At 47.0% G+C, this 19,346-nt stretch overlaps 1 protein-coding gene across 1 annotated transcript in view; it reads left to right on the forward strand.

Moving 5' to 3' along the window:
• LOC146173146 (uncharacterized) overlaps positions 1 to 19,346 on the forward strand; it is a 54,704-nt gene that overhangs the window by 14,078 nt on the left and 21,280 nt on the right. Inside the window, exons 3-10 of the mRNA XM_084584602.1 lie at positions 3,075 to 3,143; positions 6,013 to 6,106; positions 6,799 to 6,878; positions 7,473 to 7,579; positions 8,450 to 8,749; positions 9,580 to 9,877; positions 14,244 to 14,316; positions 14,404 to 14,599. Of these exons, the coding sequence (XP_084440728.1) occupies positions 3,075 to 3,143; positions 6,013 to 6,106; positions 6,799 to 6,878; positions 7,473 to 7,579; positions 8,450 to 8,749; positions 9,580 to 9,877; positions 14,244 to 14,316; positions 14,404 to 14,599 (1,217 nt within the window). The remainder of the gene's footprint in view (positions 1 to 3,074; positions 3,144 to 6,012; positions 6,107 to 6,798; positions 6,879 to 7,472; positions 7,580 to 8,449; positions 8,750 to 9,579; positions 9,878 to 14,243; positions 14,317 to 14,403; positions 14,600 to 19,346) is intronic.

The raw sequence follows: 19,346 nt of genomic DNA on the forward strand, positions 1-19,346 counted from the left end.
TTTCTCCCCTTTTAGTAGTGCACCAGCAACAGCTCGCACAAGACGTCTATTGCCATGATGACATATATTGACAATTTTCACTTACGATTTCCTCCTTTCTTTGATCCCGTCTGAGCTCCACTGTTTATGTTCAAAGCAGCTATCATTCGTATTTTGACTGTGCCTTAACGAGTGGTTTTCAGGATAGCTTGTTTATGGAGAGCCTTACCTGCAGTAGCGTAATCTTTTTGATGGACACCTCAAAGTGAACATAGGAGTCGTGCTCTTTTGAACGTTATCGGTGCTTGTTACTGTTGAGATCGCAGTTTTTCAAACTGCCTTTTTTTACAGTTGTTTTCAACATACTGTTCTGTCCGAGTTGGGCTGAAATGATATTAAGGCAGTTAAGTGAAGTACAGCGCTTCCTTTGTGCGTTTGTGCTCGCAACCATGAGCGCCTCTGAGATTTTGTATTTCTACACTAGAGGCCATTCCTAAATTTGATTGACCATTTGGTTGTGTATTGTCAAGAGGACTCAAATTTAACTGTATGGAAAATGTGTCCACGTTTGTTTTGTTCACTCACGTTGTGCAGTAGCTGACCGATTTTTCGGACTTGTGCGATGTTTTACGCTTTACCGGAGAACATCACGCACCTCGTAGAACATCTACATATTGACGACTGATATTTCAAACCATTTGGGCTTCCAAAAATTTTTGGTTTAGATGAACCAGTCCGGCATCTGCCTGGTGACAACAAATATATCTTATCAGGTCCACTCAGCCAGTTGGAAACAAGACTGTGTGCAGCTATATTCCATCTTGCCAGACGCCGAGCCTGCGCTGCTCGCGCTACATGCGCGTGAGCCTCTTGTTGGCTTCGTTTTCAGCTAGACCATAGTCGCGCGTGGTAGGACGCTACAAATTCTATATTTTGGGCTAGGAATAGACATCAGCATTATTATGGTGACAGCTTTTTTTTATGGAGAGTTAATTTGGGTGCAGGCAGGCTTCACCATCACCAACTAACCCTTCACCTTTTTTGCCGTTCACCATCTTGAATTTAATCACAAGTCATCTGAACATACTACCTTGGAAAGGTTTAGATAGTTATTCCCCATTGCTGCCACTCTGGTAATGGAGCACCCTTTGTTGCTGTTTAAGGGGCTTATAGTGAAGTGCGTGCGAGCTACGCTGGGCATGCGATCATGCTGAAAACAAACAGTGGCAGCACCCGATGCCCATGGTGTGGTATGGCGGGTGTGCGAGCGGGGGAGGGGGGAGAGGAACTCTATGAAGCTCACTCACGGCCGCTTAATTGTCTGTTTCCAGACTCGGTCTTTGCAACCATGTTGTTTGCCCCACCGCATTCCAACATGACCTGTGCTCGTGTCATACAGTCTCGTCTTGGTGGCACGAGGAGGCTGTGCAGACATGACGAAATCATGGCTCTGACACAAATACTTCGGAATGTGAAAAGCAGCAAAGCTTGCATCTTTTTGAGAGGACTGTTCAATTATTTGGACAGTTTTCTGGGTCTGCCGAGTCCGAAAAATCGGTCGGCGACTGTGTGTTGTTGAGTCAAATCAGATCACTCAACTTTTTTTTTGTTTTTCTTCATACAGGTTTTGTGAGGTTGATTCTCTCTATTTTAAAAAGTTATTTCAAGCTGTGTTAAGTTATGGTCGGGTTCCTTCAGCAGATGAGCGTTGTGTGGATGCTAGCCAGGTTTCCATTGTAAAAACTCAACATGCAAGTATCCCCCGATGTCACAACTGTGATTGGCTGCATGGCAAACTTTCATAAGTAGCACTGTGTTCTTTCGTACGGTCAACTTCTCGTCAAGGTAAAAGTGCTGTACGAAAAGGGCCCACTGAATTTCAGCACGTAGCCGATTCTTAGATGCGTGTAAAATGTTCCATATTTTTCATCATCACACTTGTGAAAAGCGCAAAGTTTACACATGAGCCTGAGGCAACATGTGCTTGCTTCTTTAGGCAGCTCATTTTCGTTGTTCACTGCATGTTGACCTTCCTGTTGTCCATCATGTTTGAGCTGTCACGCTGCAAACTGCATGTTATCCCTTCTTATCTAGTGACGCACGTTTAAGCTTGTTGCTTGGTACGAGCATAGGTGAGCATTTGGTCTCAGCCACTCCTTGGGGGGCGTCTGGACATCATCTTTCACTGAATTGTTCATATAGCCATGAAGCAGCTCCAGCATGGCTGCCGTGGTGTGAGGCATCACAGCCACCCCAGTATTGCGCGGTAATGTTCAGTACGCTGGTCAGGATGACACCTGAACATGCTCAGTCGATTGCGTCCACTTGTTAAGGCATGTGCCATTTTGGGGCTGAGTATTTCGGGAATAAAAGAAAGGTGCGCTGTAGAATCGTTAACTGATACCTAGCGTAAATCTCGTGGCATTTGTGAGAGGTTCATTTGTGATGCTCCAGATTCGTACAATTCACTTAGTGCCTACTTAGCAAATTAGCATAGCCGTTGCTTTGCTTTCTCCTGCTTGCGAAGGGTGTGTACAGCGTAGCCGGAATTGAGTTCTGCTGCGCATCGCGGCCATGCTGAGTGAACAGATAAGCAAACGCTTGCACTGTTGACTTGCAGACTGCCCCTGCAAAAGTGGCGGCAGGACAGCAGTGCAGGCTTCATCTGCCGGCGCGGCGAAAACGACGCTGTGCGCGGATGCCACAGCTACGACCACCACGGATGAGCAATGGCGACGGGCCACCGCGCAGCATGAGGTGCCAAACCCCACTGCCTGCCGCGCTGCCGTTGAGACGCTGCCACGTTATCCACGATGATCGGCCGCCCGAAGACCTGTACGTCGCCGTGCCGACTTGCCGACTCGACTTGAAGAGCGAATCGCGCGTGCCGTGCTGCTGTTTTGCCGCGTGAGCGAGCTGCGTGGCTGCTGTTGACACCCCCTTCTTCTCGGCCGAGCTTTCAGGTCACAACATCGTTGGAAAAAAAATTTACGCCGTCTCTTGTGGGGAGGGCTTGTGTGCATATCAGCAGAAATTTGGAAGTGTGGGCCTATGACTTCACTAAGTGCAACTCTCTTCGTTGGTTTTGTGCGCAGGTCACCTTCAAGAACAACCATGGCACCCATGTCATCCCGGATGACCACATCAAAGGGGGCACATTGCGGGTGAGCTCCCCTTGTTAAATCGGCTTTTCAACTCCTTAACTACTACATGTAATGGAAAAATGAATAGTAGGGCTTAGCTTCAGTCTTTAATCAGCCTAGCGGACTAGCCAGGCTTCTCACAAAAACGACTTGCTTCTGCCTCCTGACTTCTGCCCATCGTGCCTTTTGTGTCAGTCTGTACGGTTTGTAGCTAGTAGGGCTTGTCCAGCACGTCTTTCTATACAGCTCGTAAATGATAGGGTACAAGTGCTAAAGGACCTCTTTAGCTCAGATTTTGTTACCAAACCTCTTTGTTAGGGGGTTTAAGAGACCATGCCAAATCAATTAGCTATATGGGGCACTGCTTCTCTTATTTGTTACGCACCGACTTTGAACTTGGGTCCTATATAATCGGGTAGTGAACTGTTATTACAGTTCTTGCAGTTGTTTCCAGCAGTACGCTAACTTTAAGATAACTTTGACAAGCAAAGTTAACAGATTATTCTTAGCGATGATTCTCTACCCTGCTAGCCTACTGGGGATGGGAGACAAAGCAAAGTATGGGAGGTACGTGGCAAGGCTTCTCAGAGTTTGTCAGAACCCTTGGTTGGCTGCCCTAGTGTCTAAGTCTGCATGCCTTGACATTCACTGCCCCCTTACCTACTCTGCTTTGGTGCTATTAAAACTGCAATTGCTAATCTCAGAATGCCTCACTGTACCATCAACGGCAAGTCCAGTGTGTGTTCGTACATTTTGAGTTCTCTATTGCATGAGTGGACATTTTTGTTCAACCCAAGTCCATCTCGCTTTCGACGTTCAAGGCCAGACCTTCAAAGGCAACGCTGCAGCGACATGCTGGCCCATGTCCTCAGTGGAGAAATGAGCATCCCCGCCCAGTTCAAGCATCATGGTCTCTGTAGACGTCGAGAATACTGACGTAGGGGCATCACTGAGCAAAACGCGCATTTGCTGCTTGACCATCAAGGGCTGGGGATCGCAAAATGCTTCACCTGTTTTCGAAATGGCCAAGCTGAGGTACTCGTGACAAACTTCAGCAAAGAATACCAACACCTCAACCCTCAAAGGTAGGTGTTTCTTGGGCGAACTAACATACATTCTAGACATCTTCGCCCTTTCCTACCAGCCCTTGCATCATTGCCCTTACAAAGATCACACGCCAGCCTTTGACATCAACCTATCATTGCCTTCGAACTGATGAGTTGAAATGTACATTCTTCAGGCTTGCAGCATGTGTTTCACTTGTTCGTCAAAGATCTGACAAATGCCGGCCCCCGGACATCACAGAACCAACGAACGCAACAAACTTTTTTGCCAGAGGAGAATGCCAACTCATCTAGGCCAATTGGAAGAAATACTTCGCAAGGACATCATCAAAATGTGGAAGAGCCCAGGACGGCATCATTTTTTCTAGTGACGGCGAAAGACGGCATTAATTAATTTTGTGTTGACTACGAGTGGCTTAAGTGGCATAATGAAGGACGTATGTCCCCTTTCCAGTATAGATGAAAGGCTAGGCTGACTTAGCCATGCCAAGTGCTTCTTGTCGCAGTTGGTGAGAGAGACTGAGAAAAGAGAGCCTTTGTCACGTTGGATAGTCTATAAAACTTCAAGTTCATGCTATTTGGATTTTGCTGTACCTTTTGAACAAGTGGCATGGTGTTGGCAAGCTTCAAGTTGCGAACATATGTTGTGCATCTCGACAGTGTAGTTTTTGCGATGACCTTCAAAGAACATCTACAGAGGCTGAAGGCATTACAGTACACAGTTGCCCAAAATCGTTGGATAGTCTATAAAACTTCAAGTTCATGCTATTTGGATTTTGCTGTACCTTTTGAACAAGTGGCATGGTGTTGGCAAGCTTCAAGTTGCGAACATATGTTGTGCATCTCGACAGTGTAGTCTTTGCGATGACCTTCAAAGAACATCTACAGAGGCTGAAGGCATTACAGTACACAGTTGCCCAAAATCAAATTGGGGGCACGAAAACAGGAAAATTTCTGACTTTTAGCAGAATGCAGAATGCCTGTCTGGTTGCAAGGTTTGATGAAAGTAATCAGAAGGCTCCATGGGACCTACCACGAAAGCTATAATTACGTGCATGGAGGTCGAAATAATAAGTGAAGTTCCTGCTTTTTTTTTTTCTTTACACGAGGCTTGTGCGTCTCATTGCTCTTTATTTTTTACTTTCGTGTCTTAGAGCGGAACAGAAGTGGTTCCGCAACATCCTTTGAAAGTTGCGAGGAGGGGGTTCCTCAAGGCTCGGAAGATTGAGAACCCCTGGTATGGAGCACAGTGAGAACAGCACGTACAGCCTTTGTCAAAAGTTTAGAGCCCAGAGGGTTTGCTTTAAAGCCGTATATTATGACTTCTTTACCAATCATGGAAGTCCTAGCCATTGTAGAGGGTAGGACAAAAAATTTCTTCAGCAAGTTTGGAAACCTGGAAATGAATTAGGAGCCACATAGTATGTATGGCTCAGAAGTAGATCCCCTGGGCTCTAAACTTTTGACAAAGGCTGTACATTCGAAGAGTATATATATATATATATTTTGAACCACACACATTTTGTATGTGCATTCCAATTCTGGCAGAAGAAGTGAATGGAAAGTAAAAAAAGGGGCAGGGAACGGTGTAAAGCATCAAACAAAAATATGGTGAGGCATCCCTAGAGCCACAGTTGACTTCTCGAAGTAGAAATGTATGCTGCTGGAAATACGTGCTCGTTCAAAGCTTGTGCTTCATTGTGTTACATTGATTGTGCCAACTATCAATCTTCGACTTTCAAGCTTCAGCTTGCCAAGGTTATGCGCTGTGTTCACTTTTCCGACTTAAGTGGCATCTTTTTTTATATATATAATTTCTGTTGCAGGTTGGTGCCCATGTGGAAGCCAAGCATCCGGACAAGAACCAGTATGTTGAGGCCGTCATTGCCAAGCTGCTCGATTACAGCCAGTACACTGTGGGTGAGTGCTCTGTTTTATCAACGAGTTTTTAACTGAATGATAATAATTGGTTCACAGGAAAGGAAAGGCGCAGTACCTGTCACGCTTGTTCTGTGGACACCTGAACTGCACCCTAAGGGAAGGGAGGAAGGTGGGAGTGAAAGCGGAAAGATAGAAAGGGGTGCCATAGTGGAGGGCTCCGGAGTAATTTCGACCACCTGGGGATCTTTAACATGCATTAACATTGCACAGCACACGGACGGATACGAAGTGGCATCCATTCTGTGTGATGTCAGTGAAAGCCAAATTAAGCAAACAGAAGAGTTGCGGAGGACAGCAGAGGCTTTGCACTTCTGGCATGCATTTTAGTGCCTCACTTTGTATTGTCGCCAGGTTTTGCATGCGTAAACTAGGCCTGTATGGGGAATGTCTAGAGCGAGGATGAAACATAAACTAACTTTTTCGCAGCAGGGAATGTAATCAAAGCCTCTGTATCAGAATTACTGCACTTTTAACACCTTGGTTCAGACTGCGCTGTTTTTTGTTGTTGTTTTTTTCTTTAATTTTTTGTAAGGCCTTGTCGACGAGCACTGATAACTTCATTTGCGTGCTGCCTAGGTGTAGCTAAGCCCTCTTTCTGCTGTGCACGCATGAAGTCCCTTGATTTGTTGGCATCTCTCTTTCATTCCTCTTTTTTTCTCCCGATTTCCCAGTCTTCGACGATGGGGACGAGACCACACTTCGGCGGACATCGCTCTGTCTCAAGAGCGGCCGACACTTCGCAGAGAGCGAGGTTTGTCTAACCTGCTTCTTGTTGATGTTACTGGTCACATGCAGTGCAAGTTAGGACGCTGTACTTCATACTTGTGCTTAGCAAATGCCACGAACGCTCTTCTCTGTGGGCCTAAGGGATGTTCACATCTTCTTGTTAGAAATCTCGAGATATTTTCAAGCACAAAGCATGTCGCATGTTATTTTGGCTGTTGGTCTGCTTGTTATGTGTGATGTTTACGTGATGAATGTTTTCTGTCCTCTTTTTTTGTCATTTTTGTGCCTGCTCTCCTGCCTAACCTAGAGTGCTTGGTTCACATCGGCAGGGCTTGATATTTACTCGGGACGTTGGGCTTGGTGATCAAGTAGACTAAGCACCAACAAAAAAAAATGCACGTGCTAATTTAAAGGCTTCTGCCGAAATGTTCGCCCCCTGTTTGCCTATTTTGTTTCCTTGTGTAAGAAATGTAAGTTAAATAATCAAGGCCAAAACAGGTGGCAACTTCTCTGTATGCATAGTAGCGATGGTGGCCGCTACTTGGACCGAAAAGAGTGGATGGGAGGAGTTGATGCCTTCTTTTCAGGGTTTTTTTTTTTTTCTTTTTTTCTCTCACAGACATTGGATCAGCTTCCCCTAACCAACCCTGAACACTTTGGCACTCCTGTCATGAGTTCAAAGACGAAGCGGAAGCGTCGATCGATGCTTTCTGCCATCGCCACCATGTAAGTTTTCTTTCTGTTTTTCTCTTTCCACTCTCCATTTTATGTGTTTATAAGTGGGTATGTTCGATTTTCCAGTACCGGACTACTTGCCAACAAGTCTCGGCTTCCGCTCTGACGGGAAGTAGCGTTACGGTCACGTGACCTTGCAAGCTCCCTCCATCGTTTGCTTCTAGCAGACAACACCAAACAATCAGTCACCACGACACAGTTCTTTCACAGTGACGCTGTGTGCACGTTTATATTGTGGCATCCGCGCAATATTATAGATGGATAACAGAGACGTGGATCAAGCGGTGCTTTTCGCGAATGGAGCGTGACGTGCCTGAATGCGAAGCATTTTACACAACTCAGCATGGCAGGGTTTGCTTGCTCCAGCAGTTCGCTTGCGATGGTTTTAGGCCTGCGCTCTGAAAAGCTAGCGAAACAGGTGAAGAACTTATAGACAGCACAAACGATCCGTGCTCGGGGTTCTTAACGCGCAATATCCTCTGCAGGAAGACGAAAAGTGCTCTGAATGTGCTCAGAGTCCATATTGGTTGGTGGGCGGAGGTTCTGGGCTGCCCGAGGAAAATTTAACGCTGCATTCCTGTTGGCAAGTAGTCGGAACTGCCCTGAACTGAAAATCGAACGTGCCCGGTTTCTCATTTGAACCTTCCATTCTCGGTGCTGGATCACCAAATCAGCGTATATTTTAGTGAAGGCAGACCTAGTGGTAGCAGTAACCTGGTATTTGCTAGTGGTAGTGGTAGCCTAGTGGTAGTGGTAGTAGACCTAGTGGTTGTGGTGACCACTTGCTAAGCATGCATCTATCACTCGTTATCTATGATGACTGAAGTAGTATTCCCACGAACTTCGTGGTGGATGTCACAGGGAGGAAGACAGCAGTGACGAAGAGTCAGCACCGACTCCGCCACCAGCCCCAACTCCCCCGCGTCGAGGCACGCCCACCGCGGGATCCAGGAGCTCAGCGGGGGGTGGCAGAGCCACGACCCCGTCTTCTGACTGGCGCGTCGGCCGCGTGGCGACCCTGGACACCGGAGACAAGCGCAAGAGAGATTCGTGGGCCCCCGTGCTGATTGTGAATCCGGCTGCAGCAGCAGGCCAACAGAGCATTGCTAGTCCGCTACCTCGGGACGACGTGGTCGTGCGGTCCTTCAGGGACGCCAAGTTGTAAGTGGCCGTGGTGTGTCCGTTGAACAAGTTGAACAAACTCTCGCTGGTGTTACTACACGGTTACTACCATGTTTACTCTCATGTGGCAACGCGGTGGAAGTTATTTTTCGGCTCCTTTACGCATTTTCAATCAATCTAAATAAAACAACTTTGTTGTTTTTCGTTTTTGTTATACAGGGTAGAATTTAAGTAGAAATAAAGCATGGACCAACCAAATTTTGCTTTTACTTTGTTCTGTCCTCTGATTTGCTATATCTGTGTCATACTGAGGTTAGAATGTATATTTGGAGTTAGGAGCTTCCATTGGTCTGCCGATTTTAACTGTAATAAAATTTTTTTTTCTTGTTCTTTTTTTTTTTGTTTGTTTGTTTGCCTGAAGTTGGGGCCTGAGTGATGTTTCACAGCTACCAGTATGTGCGCAAATATGGAATAGTATGCCTTTTTTGCCACATAATGTTCAATCGCAATTCGACGGGTGACTATTCATTTTTATTTTTGGAGAGAAAAAACAAAAAAGGGAACTCCCCTTACATTTAAGAAAATAGTATAGCTGTTCGATTTTCATTTTCGTAGTCAGCAGCATGGGCATACTCTGGGCAGCTTGATACATATAAGATAAATAAGAACTTGATAAATCAAAGACGCTTATTCCTAAGCGTCTTTTATTTATCAAGTTTGCACCTAACTAGGTGCGGAAAAACTGAAAACTGTGCGAGTTGGTGCATTAGTGAAGAACTAAAAACATTGCCACATTTTTATTGACTAGGTACTAACTAGATGCGTGACCGTTCCTTTTTGCCTGTCCCCTCTCCCCACCCCATGCGCAGCTTGCAAGTTTCCAAGCGCGACCTCCGCGAATTCTCTCGCGAGGCGGGCCTGCGGGCCGAAAGCAATGTGTTGCGCCTGGCCGTTGACCGGGCGTTGGCGTTCCTCGACCGTGGCGAGCTGCCCACGGGTTGGCAGGGCGACTCCTTGCTCCGCAGTGGCAGCGTGCCTCCCACATCATCCCGCTCAGCAGGAGGCTCAACGGGCTCTGCCTCGCCTGCATCGTCTTCCGCGGATGCTGGCAGCAATTCTGCCTCTGCCCCTGACGACGACGACGGAGGCCACGACTCGCAGTCCGATGTGAGCGGGAAAAGACTGTATTCGAATTTAATTGCGAGATCTCCTGCATTCAAGTTTTTTTAACTACGCCATTCGGGTGCACTGTTTTCGTTGTGTACCGTTCGGTTGAAGAGCTCCGAGTTGATGGAGCAATGAAAGATGGGAAGTTTTCAATTCATGTGTAGTCCACTTTGTGTGGGGTGTTCTGACTTTAGGCAGTCAAGACATGCATTGACAAATATCTGTGAACAGTCTTCCTTTGTCTTCTGCGTTAATGAATGGCCACTTTTGCATAAAATGGTCAATAATTCTGGTTTGGATCGTCCTGTGACGTAGGTATTTTGAACTGCCACAGCTCTGAGTCAGCTTGCCCGACTAAAACAGCTCTCATTAATTAACTCTTTTGTGTGCTGCATTGATTCCATTCATGAAGGCACGTAAGGAAAAACTGGCTTGTCAGAAAAGATTCTTTCTTTTGCTTTGAGGCCTTGATTCGCGTGCTATGACATGGACGCGCGAAGAAAACGTTTAGGGTGGTCAGAAATCAATCCATTAGTTAGTATTTGGAGGAGCAGGCATAAACACTGAAAACAGTTAAGGAGAGAATATATATCACGGTAACGCATCCCTGTTTGTGGCATTTTAACACTGTCAACATTAAACTTGTTAGGACGTGGTGAGGCTATTAGTAGCCAAGGGTGGAGTTTGTTTCCCTGTTAGCGTAAAGTATCTGGTAGAGTTGCTTGGCGTTTCGTTGGGTAAAAATTTCAGGCTATCTTCAATGTGCGGGGTAAATAAATTGTAATTTTCTCATGAAACCGAAATTATCTATCGTATCAGGCATTGTTTTATTGAAACAGATGTGTAGTTTGCTGTCATTGGGTGTTTTGTATGGTGGTTAGTAAGTATAACAAGGCAGCCATAGTCTTTTATGAGAAAAAAAAAAAATAGCAAGTGCTAGTGTTTCTAGGGTGGTACTGTTTAGGGGCTGATCTATATGCTGTTACCGTATTTACCTGGGTTTATTTTAGTGTGACCATGATTCCAATATGCAGGCTACTTCTACCAGTGCGAAGTGAAAAATAATGAGGAGGGGACTTAATTTTAACTTTAGAATGACTTTCTCTTCAGTCATTATACTCCGTTTCGTACATCAAGTGCAACACTGCCAAAGCTACAGCTCTTGTTTGCGCTCTCTGCATCCGCAATAAAAAATAGTGCCTGCACTTGACTAGAGGAAAAATAGTTGCTTTGTCTGCAAGCTTAATACATCTTACATTTGCCATCAACTTCATAAAAAGCACCTTTCTAAGGAAAAAGGATCGGATTCGGTGAATTTGTATGTTTTTTATGTCGTTTTGGTTCGTGTCGCGTTTTTGCTGCCTAGCAACCTTGCCAGCTGTGCCACTAGATGGCGCTGGCTGTGCCCTCCACGCTGCGCATCTCTTTTTGAGAAATGGTTTTTCGGTACGCATTTTTTCTATTAGATCCGCACTGCGAAGATGTCTAGGCATGCGAAGCAAGGGATTGCAAACGTGTATGCTCGGAATAGAGCCCGTTTCCGCAGGAACCACTCGGCCACAAAACGAGCGCGTAGTGATACGCCTCCTTATTTTTTCTTGCGGACTACTTGCGTAGCTTTCGCTGCGTTGCACCTGATGTATGAAACGGAGTATAGTAAAAAAAAAAAAAAAATCTATATTGCATTGCCTGCGGATAAATCTGGTATGCTTGCTGCTTGTAACTAGTACGCATTCTTTTCTGGTTATGCATCGATGATGATGATGATTGAGACTTACTCGGACTTACTTGCAAGGCTTGCTCGGATTAATATACAGTCAAACCCGGTTATAACGAACTGCGTAATTCAACGCAATTTGTTCGCTATATAAAGTATTTCGCTATAACCAAACCCGTTTATAACGAACTTCAGTGCCAAATTCGTTATACACGATGTCCAGACAGCGCAGCGAAAACGCACTAACTAAAGAAAAACCGTGCCGCTCACCATGAATCTACAAAAGAAATTTATTGCAGATAAATGCTCACTTATTTGCAGTAGGCAGTGATCTTCGCCTGAACACTGCATTTAACTCCATCAGCGAGAATCGCACTTTCCACACGCGACATCATTTCCACAAACTCCAGTCCGCTTCCCTGTATTCCGGAGCAGTATCGGCGCAGCAGATCGGTAGCAGCGAGGGCTTCGTGCAACGTCGGGCGAGGGCGATCGTCCTCCGGCGGCGGCTCCTCGGTCTCCTCGTTCGCACTGCCAGCATGTCGGCAACAATTTCCGAGTCCAACGGGCTCGCTGTCACGGCTACGTTGTCGTCAACAGTGAGAAAATCCTCCAGGGCAACTTCTTCGGGCACAGCGTCCGGAACATCAGCGAGTTCTTCCCACAGCATGGCAACATCGCTGTCATCTTGCACAGTGCGCGCTTCACTAGCAGCTTCTGCATCCTCTCGACATAGTCCAGCATGGTGGAAGCAGTTGCGGATTGTGGATTGCGTCACGTCTTGCCAGGCACGGTTAATCATTTCTATTGCGGCCAGCAAATTAATCTTGAGCTCGTCGTTAACCCGCAATTTCACCAACAGCCGCTCAACGGCGCGTTTCCTGTAGCCCAGCTTGAAAGCGCGGATGATCCCCTGATCGAGGGGCTGCAAAACCGCTGTTGCGTTTGGTGGCAGGAAACAAAGCTCGATGTTCTTGAGCGTGATGCCGCAGTGGTGCGCAGAACAGTTATCGAGGAGGAGGCAAATCTTTCGCCCGCTCGTTGCAAGTTCCTCGTCCCAGCCACGCAGCCACGCTTCGAACAACGTTCTGGTCATCCAGGCCTTAGAATTTGAGTTGTATGTGACTGGGAGTGAAGTGCATCCTCGCAGGCACATAGGAGACTTGAACTTGCCTATGACAAGCGGCCGCAGCTTTGATGAACCGTCCATGTTTGTCGTGAGAAGAACGGTGACTCGGGCCTTATTCAATTTGCCGCCATGGCACTTCTCATTCTTTAGCGCCAAGGTTCTGCTCGGCAGCAGTTGCCAAAACAAGGCAGTCTCGTCGGTGTTAAAAATATTGCACGGTTCGTATCTCTCCGTGACAGCACGCCACACGTCTTGCACCCACTTTTCAGCACTCTCAGCGTCCACTGCTTGGCTTTCACCTACAACCACCTTCCCGGTGATGGAGTAGCGGTCTTTAAATCGTTGGAGCCAGCCACTGCCTGCTGTAAACCCCTCGACGTCCAGGACGAAGGCAAAATCTTTTGCCTTCTGTTGTAGCATGGGGCCAGAGACCGGCAGATTTCGCGCGCGAACGTCCAAGAACCATTGGTACAGCGCTTTCTCTACTTGGTCGTAAGCCGGCTTGCGGTGGCGAAAGCCATCACCATTTGGTCGTTCCTGTGCATTGCCTCTGATGGCCGACTGGTTTTTCAAAATGGTGCTTAACGTGCTCCGCGGAATCTTGAAATGCGCGGCAACGTCAGACTTTTTTTCGCCGCGGCCAACGCGGCGAATTATCTCCAGCTTGTCGGAAAGCGGTAGGGCATGCCGCTGCTTCGTCGTCATCTTGCAGGATGTAGCGCCGGAATGCAAGCCAGCAGCAACGTAGGCACGTCCGGAATCGTGAGGATAGCAGCAGCACGACTTGCAAACGCGAACAAAGAAAGCTCCGAGGATGCGGGAAAGTTCGCCACTGATGCGTTCGTTGTTCGGAGGCTGCCTTCCCTTCGCCCAAACTTGAAACCAGTTCCGGCCGGTGTTGCTTCTTTCTCGAAGCGCAATAGGTCCGGAGCTGCTCGAACGTCTTTGATCACATGGTAGGCAGCTGCCGAATAGGAGCGCTGCAAAGAGAGGCTGGCCGATGGCGCGGATTTTAAAGGCTACTCACGCTACTCCGGGCGACGGCCGCGCATGCGTACAGGAGGGTCCCTCGTGGAAGCTGCTGTAGGGAGCCCCTCCTGCGTTTTACGGAAGCGTGGCATCGGCGCAGAAGCAGCAGAAGCACCCTAGCGGGCGCGTGATGACGTATGCGCTGTGTGAGACCTTGGGGAACGGAGCCGTCGCCAATCCCCCTCCCATCTGACAACGGCATGCGCTAGAAGTATTGCGGCCCGGCAGCGTGGGCTGCCCGGAGAGAACTCGGAGCCGGCACAAACGCCCGCCCGTTGGCGGGCGTTTGGCGACCGATTGCGCGCGCTGAGTTCGCTATATTCGATGTGTAGTTCGTTATAAAAAATGCATTTTATATGCATAATGCTAGCGGAAATTCGAGTGTTCGATATAAAACATAATTCGCTCTATCCGAGTTCGTTATATTCGGGTTTGACTGTATTGCAGCCTCAATGTTGTCTGAACGTGTTTTTGTTTTTTGCGGCCTCCAGGTGTCTGACGACGAGCCGAGTGAAGAGAAGGATCGGTTTGTGGCACAGCTGTACAAGTTCATGGACGAACGCGGTAGGCATTTGTTGTTTCACATTGTTCGTGCCGTTTGTGGAGTAGTCTCGGAATGCGTCCGTCACGTGTCATTGTGCTCTTGTGCAGGGACACCCATCAACAAGGGCCCCGCCATGGCGGGCCGCGACCTGAACCTGTACCGGCTGTTCCGGGTGGTGGGTAAGCTGGGCGGCTGCAACAGAGTCACCAACCACAACCAGTGGAAGCTGGTCTACTCCCGCTTGGGCCTACCTACGCCGGCTACCCAGGCCAACGCACACCTCCTGCGTGGGGCGTACAAGAAGTAAGTGCTCGTCTAGGTTCCTGGCCCTTGCCTCGTTGTCCCAGGGAAGGGAATCGGTTTCAAGAGTGTGTACATGGCTGATCTTCAGCATTTTGAGCAGTTTTAGATGACCACAGCCTCGGATAAAGTCTTGGGCAATAAAAGGAAGATAAACATTGTGGATGACGTCGGCCAATCTGCAGCGCCCCTCTACCCCCCCCGCCCCCCCCCCTAATGCTGTAGATGGGTAAGGCGGAATTTTTAAATGCTACTTACCCTCTTCTTTCAGCTACGCAACGGAAAATAAAACTGCATTTGCGTTTTTAAACGCACTTTTCCATGCATATGAAAGCCACCACGTCTACTGATGCGTCTGAAGCAAAGACGTTGCAGACGTGGCTCAAGCATGTCGTCTGCTTGAGCGCAAACGCAGGTTATTTTCTATTGCGTTGCTGAAAGAAGAGAGTTAGCAGCATTTGATATTTCCGCCTTACCTGTCCACAGCATTCCAGGTAGGGGGGAGGGGGGCATTTTGGGATTGGCTGATGTCATATAGGAGATTGTTTGAGCCCACTCTGCAGCGCTGCGTGCCAGCGGCAGTTTTCCAACTGTCTCTTATCTCTGTGTCTTAGAACTTTGGTGGTAGGTGCAGTTATGTGCTGAAGGTTACATCAGAACCAAGGCTACAGGGTCTTCGCTGGCTTTGAGGCTGTTCAGGGGCCGTATTACGCACCGCTCTCAAAATCGCTCTCAAGTTTGAGAGCGTGACGTCAAAATGACGAGGCTCAGACATGTGAAGTGTGACGACATCACGGCTTTAGCCAATTACAAGGAGGCTAGGGTGCTTAATAGCAAAGCCCCACCCCGGAAACTTTTATTTGCACGATAAAGGGGCCGTGTGCAAACATTTCTCGTGAAAACGCAGCGATTAAAAGTATAAATGTTCTATTTACCTAAGAAACATTGTTCAAAGCTATAATACGGCAACTAAAAATAGAGGCATTTTCAGTATTACAATTAAATGTGCGCCTAGGTAACGATTTTTGCCGCGAGGGTCAGCTGACGACAGCGAGGCGTGAACATGGCGGCCTGCAAAGAAACAGCTGATTTTCCCGTCTAGTTGCTGCTTTTTACGCGTAGTTTAAAATCGAGGTCCTCTGCGGATGTTGTTAGTTGCCGGAAACATCTGACTGAAAGCAGTAAAGGCTACGAACCTGCAGTGAACAGCTTGGTGAAAGTATCTGTCACGAAAATAGCTTGCTGAAGAGTGTTTTTCATCAGTGCTTACCAGCGATGACAAGAGCGACGAGCGGTAGCCATGTGATCTAGTGTTGTTTCTTTGGAAAATACAAGAGGAAAATGAAGGCTACACTATTACTTCTGCCGATAGATGGAAGCCGACAGTATCAGTAAAGTAGGTGTCAGCCGCTATGCAAGAGCTCGCGACTGCAGTGCGGGAAACGAGATCCGACGCACGACCCTTCACCACTGACTTGTCGTGCAAGCCACAGTGACTCGCTGCTGTGCTTCGCAACCAGTTGACTTCAGGCACATTGGGCTCGGTTCTTCATATTGCGATTGATGCTACTGCTGCTCCATTCCGTTCATGTTCAGTAGCTGATGTTATGTGTGAGGTACCGAAACCGACGTTTACGCTCCGTTTTGGTTTGTTCAAGAGAAAGAAAGCACAGTTTTTTTTTTTTGTCACCGAGGCGAGAACGAGTTTGTTCTACCAGACCTCAGTTTAGAGGCGATAAAGGTAGGCCTGAGCAGGGATGTCTAGTATGTTGCATTTCGCGCAGCGGTAAGAGTGATGGTGTTGGTCGCACATTGTTGCAAGGCCTCTCTGACGGTTTCATAGTTTCTGTTCGTGCTAGACGGTGTCCACTCTGTCGGCAGGAAAAGCAAGCGTATCATGCATGTGATGCCGCGAGCGAGCTCGAAATCGGCTCAATTTCTGCGATCGCACTATGACAACTAGCTTTCAAGTGCCTTTATATCCATCAAAGAGTCTTTAGTGCTTCAAAATATGTTCATTTTACACACATTACGCATTCTCTTTCAATATTGTGTGAATTATGTACAAGCCTTTTCTATAAAATATCAGTTTGAACAGAAGATGAATTTTTTTGATTATTTGTTGAAAAGACTTAGAAAATAAATGCCAATGACAAAAGTAGCTGTGCAAAATGTGTATATCACACATTTATGGCGTAGTCATTTATTGGATGCTTACAGTTTAGCTTCCTCTACTGTCTTCAAGCTGTTTAGCATTCTTCTTGACAGTGTTGCACGTTTTATTAGTGTAAACCTTTATTCACACATAGCCCCAGCAATGCATTTGTTATGATTGCAGTTATTTTATTTTCACTAAGATTTTTGTCATTCAGCAGTCATTCTGGGCACTGAAGCCATGTAAAATGCACTATTCTCCTAGCAGCTGGTACATCAGAGCAGCAGCTACAGCTTTGTTATATCTGATATATAAGCATTTTGTATACTGCACCATGCATACAGTACCTATTTGTATAGGTAGCTTCAATATGCAATGGAATGGCTTCTCAATGTTGTAGGGTCAATGTATATCAAGGTACATGTGCTTCTCTATATGCTGCCTCTTTTGCAGTAAAAACACTCAAGTGAAATGCTGCTGCCAAGAAATAAGTGTTTCTACTGAATATAAGTGGCAGTAAAAAAAAAAAGATCTTTGTTGGTAGTATTTTCTGATTACAATCAGCATCATGAACATTTACTGCCTTGCTGTAAGACTGCACTTTTCAGTTTAAGCATGTTTACACCACAGTGACCACAGCCAACTGTACCAGGCTGCAAGACGGTAGCAGAGAAGAGACAGCGAGCTGGGACTGGGATGGCTTGGCGCTGGTGTAATCAGCCATGACTTCAGTGGGTAGTTGCCGTCTCATGGGTAACCAAAATATGACATCCACTTAGGCCCATCTTTTGCTAATCTCAACAGCTTTTGAGCATGTTTTAGCACTCAATTGAAGATCCATACTAAGTAGCCCACAGCCAGAATCGTAAACATTCGCAGGAATGCTTACAACGTGTGCCAATGCTGTTTAGGCAAGCATCATTGTAAGGACAGCCTTGTAACTTGGTAGTGATGATTACCTGCATAACAGAAGCACCCCGATTTCTTAGGCAGCAAATAAATTTAAACACTATAAATATTTGTCTCCTATTGCTTTTGCCATGAACAAAATTTCACTGCAACATGCATTCTTTGGCATATAGCCCGTCTCAGCATATTCAGGAAATGTATCTCTTGCCAAAGCCGAAATCTAAGTCAATCTCTCCCTGCAAGGCTTGTTTTCAAAAAAAAAAAAAAAAGTCTTGTCCTCAGAAAAGACTCCCGGTCTTTGCAGAAATGAAAAGAAGCAGGCGTTTTAACGGCGCATTCACTTTCAAGCCGCGAATGTGTCGCAGGCAGGGAGCGTGACAAATGGCCCAAAACCAGTCATCGAGCAGCAAGGCGCGCTGGACAATCAATAGTCCCTTCATCCTGTGCTTTACATATAAAGGGCAGGTATACAGAAACCTTTCGACAGCTCTCGCTAGGTCATTTTGAAGACAACTGTTAAAAAACAATGCACGAGTGGAAACGAGGCCTTTTGGTTGGAAAAAAAGCCTTGCAGAGAAGCCGACTTACAACAAGTGGTATTGCACACATCAGTGCATATAATCAAGATCATTCGATGACCAACACGGGTTTTTAGAGCCTAATCAGGAAAAAGACGCAGGTGTTCAGCAGACCTTCGATCACCTTTCGGTGCACAGGAGTACCGCTATCAAACATTATGGTGTCGCAGCGCTGGCAGACAAGGACAAGACTAGGGACACACACAACTGCATTGAACTTACTTTATTTTGGACGCCTTTGATTCGCGCATATATAATTGACAGAAGGATGAAATGAAAAGAAGCAGGCGTTTTTACGGCGCATTCACAAACGCTAGACGAACGCGCCGTGGAGGAGGCGTTGGTCCGGCGGGGCAGCCAGGGTCACGAAATGCGCATGTTCGCTTCGCAGATCTGAGATAAAGCAGGCACAATACAAGTTTACTATGATCTTCAGAACTCTTCGGCAAACACACACAGTCAATAACAAAATCTACTCACTATTGTGATGTTCACAACGTGCGTAGAACCCCTTGCCTAGCGACTTGTTTCCGTATCCTTGACGGCAGTCATCGTTCCGCCCGGTGGCTTCCGCTACCGACGCACTGCGTGATGCAAACGATCTTACATTCCCTACGTACGTTGGAAGCACGGTATAATCGTGGTTGGAAGCCTCCGGTAGCAAAAAAATGCGGTGCGTTGCCGCCGCGGTGACGACGCACTCGTCCGCAAGCCGCCGTTCATCGATGTTCGTCGGCAATCGTCGCACAGTCACTACACTTTCTGCTTGTTCCCGAGTTGAACAAAGCCGGAGCAACTTGTCCGGCAAGTCAAACGCGTCCTCGTGCTTCATTCTTCGCTGTGGATCGCCGATACAATGCTTCAAAGCGGCGCATCGCAATTTACGCGGCCGCCATTTTCACTCTCAAACGTTTGAGACTGCTTTTGTCGCTCTCAAAAAAACGCTCTCAATTGGCGGCCATATTTAGGTGCTCAACGTCGTCATTTATTTCGTGTTCATGACGTCTGATGACGTCCACCGGTGACGCAGAACTGACCAATAAGACATAGGCCTTTGAGAGCGATTTTGAGAGCGATCCGTTTGAGAGCGGTGCGTAATACGGCCCCA

The sequence above is a fragment of the Amblyomma maculatum genome, chromosome 11 (assembly GCF_055883805.1).
Source record: "Amblyomma maculatum isolate TAMU_Amacu chromosome 11, ASM5588380v1, whole genome shotgun sequence".
In the NCBI taxonomy this organism is placed as follows: domain Eukaryota; kingdom Metazoa; phylum Arthropoda; class Arachnida; order Ixodida; family Ixodidae; genus Amblyomma; species Amblyomma maculatum.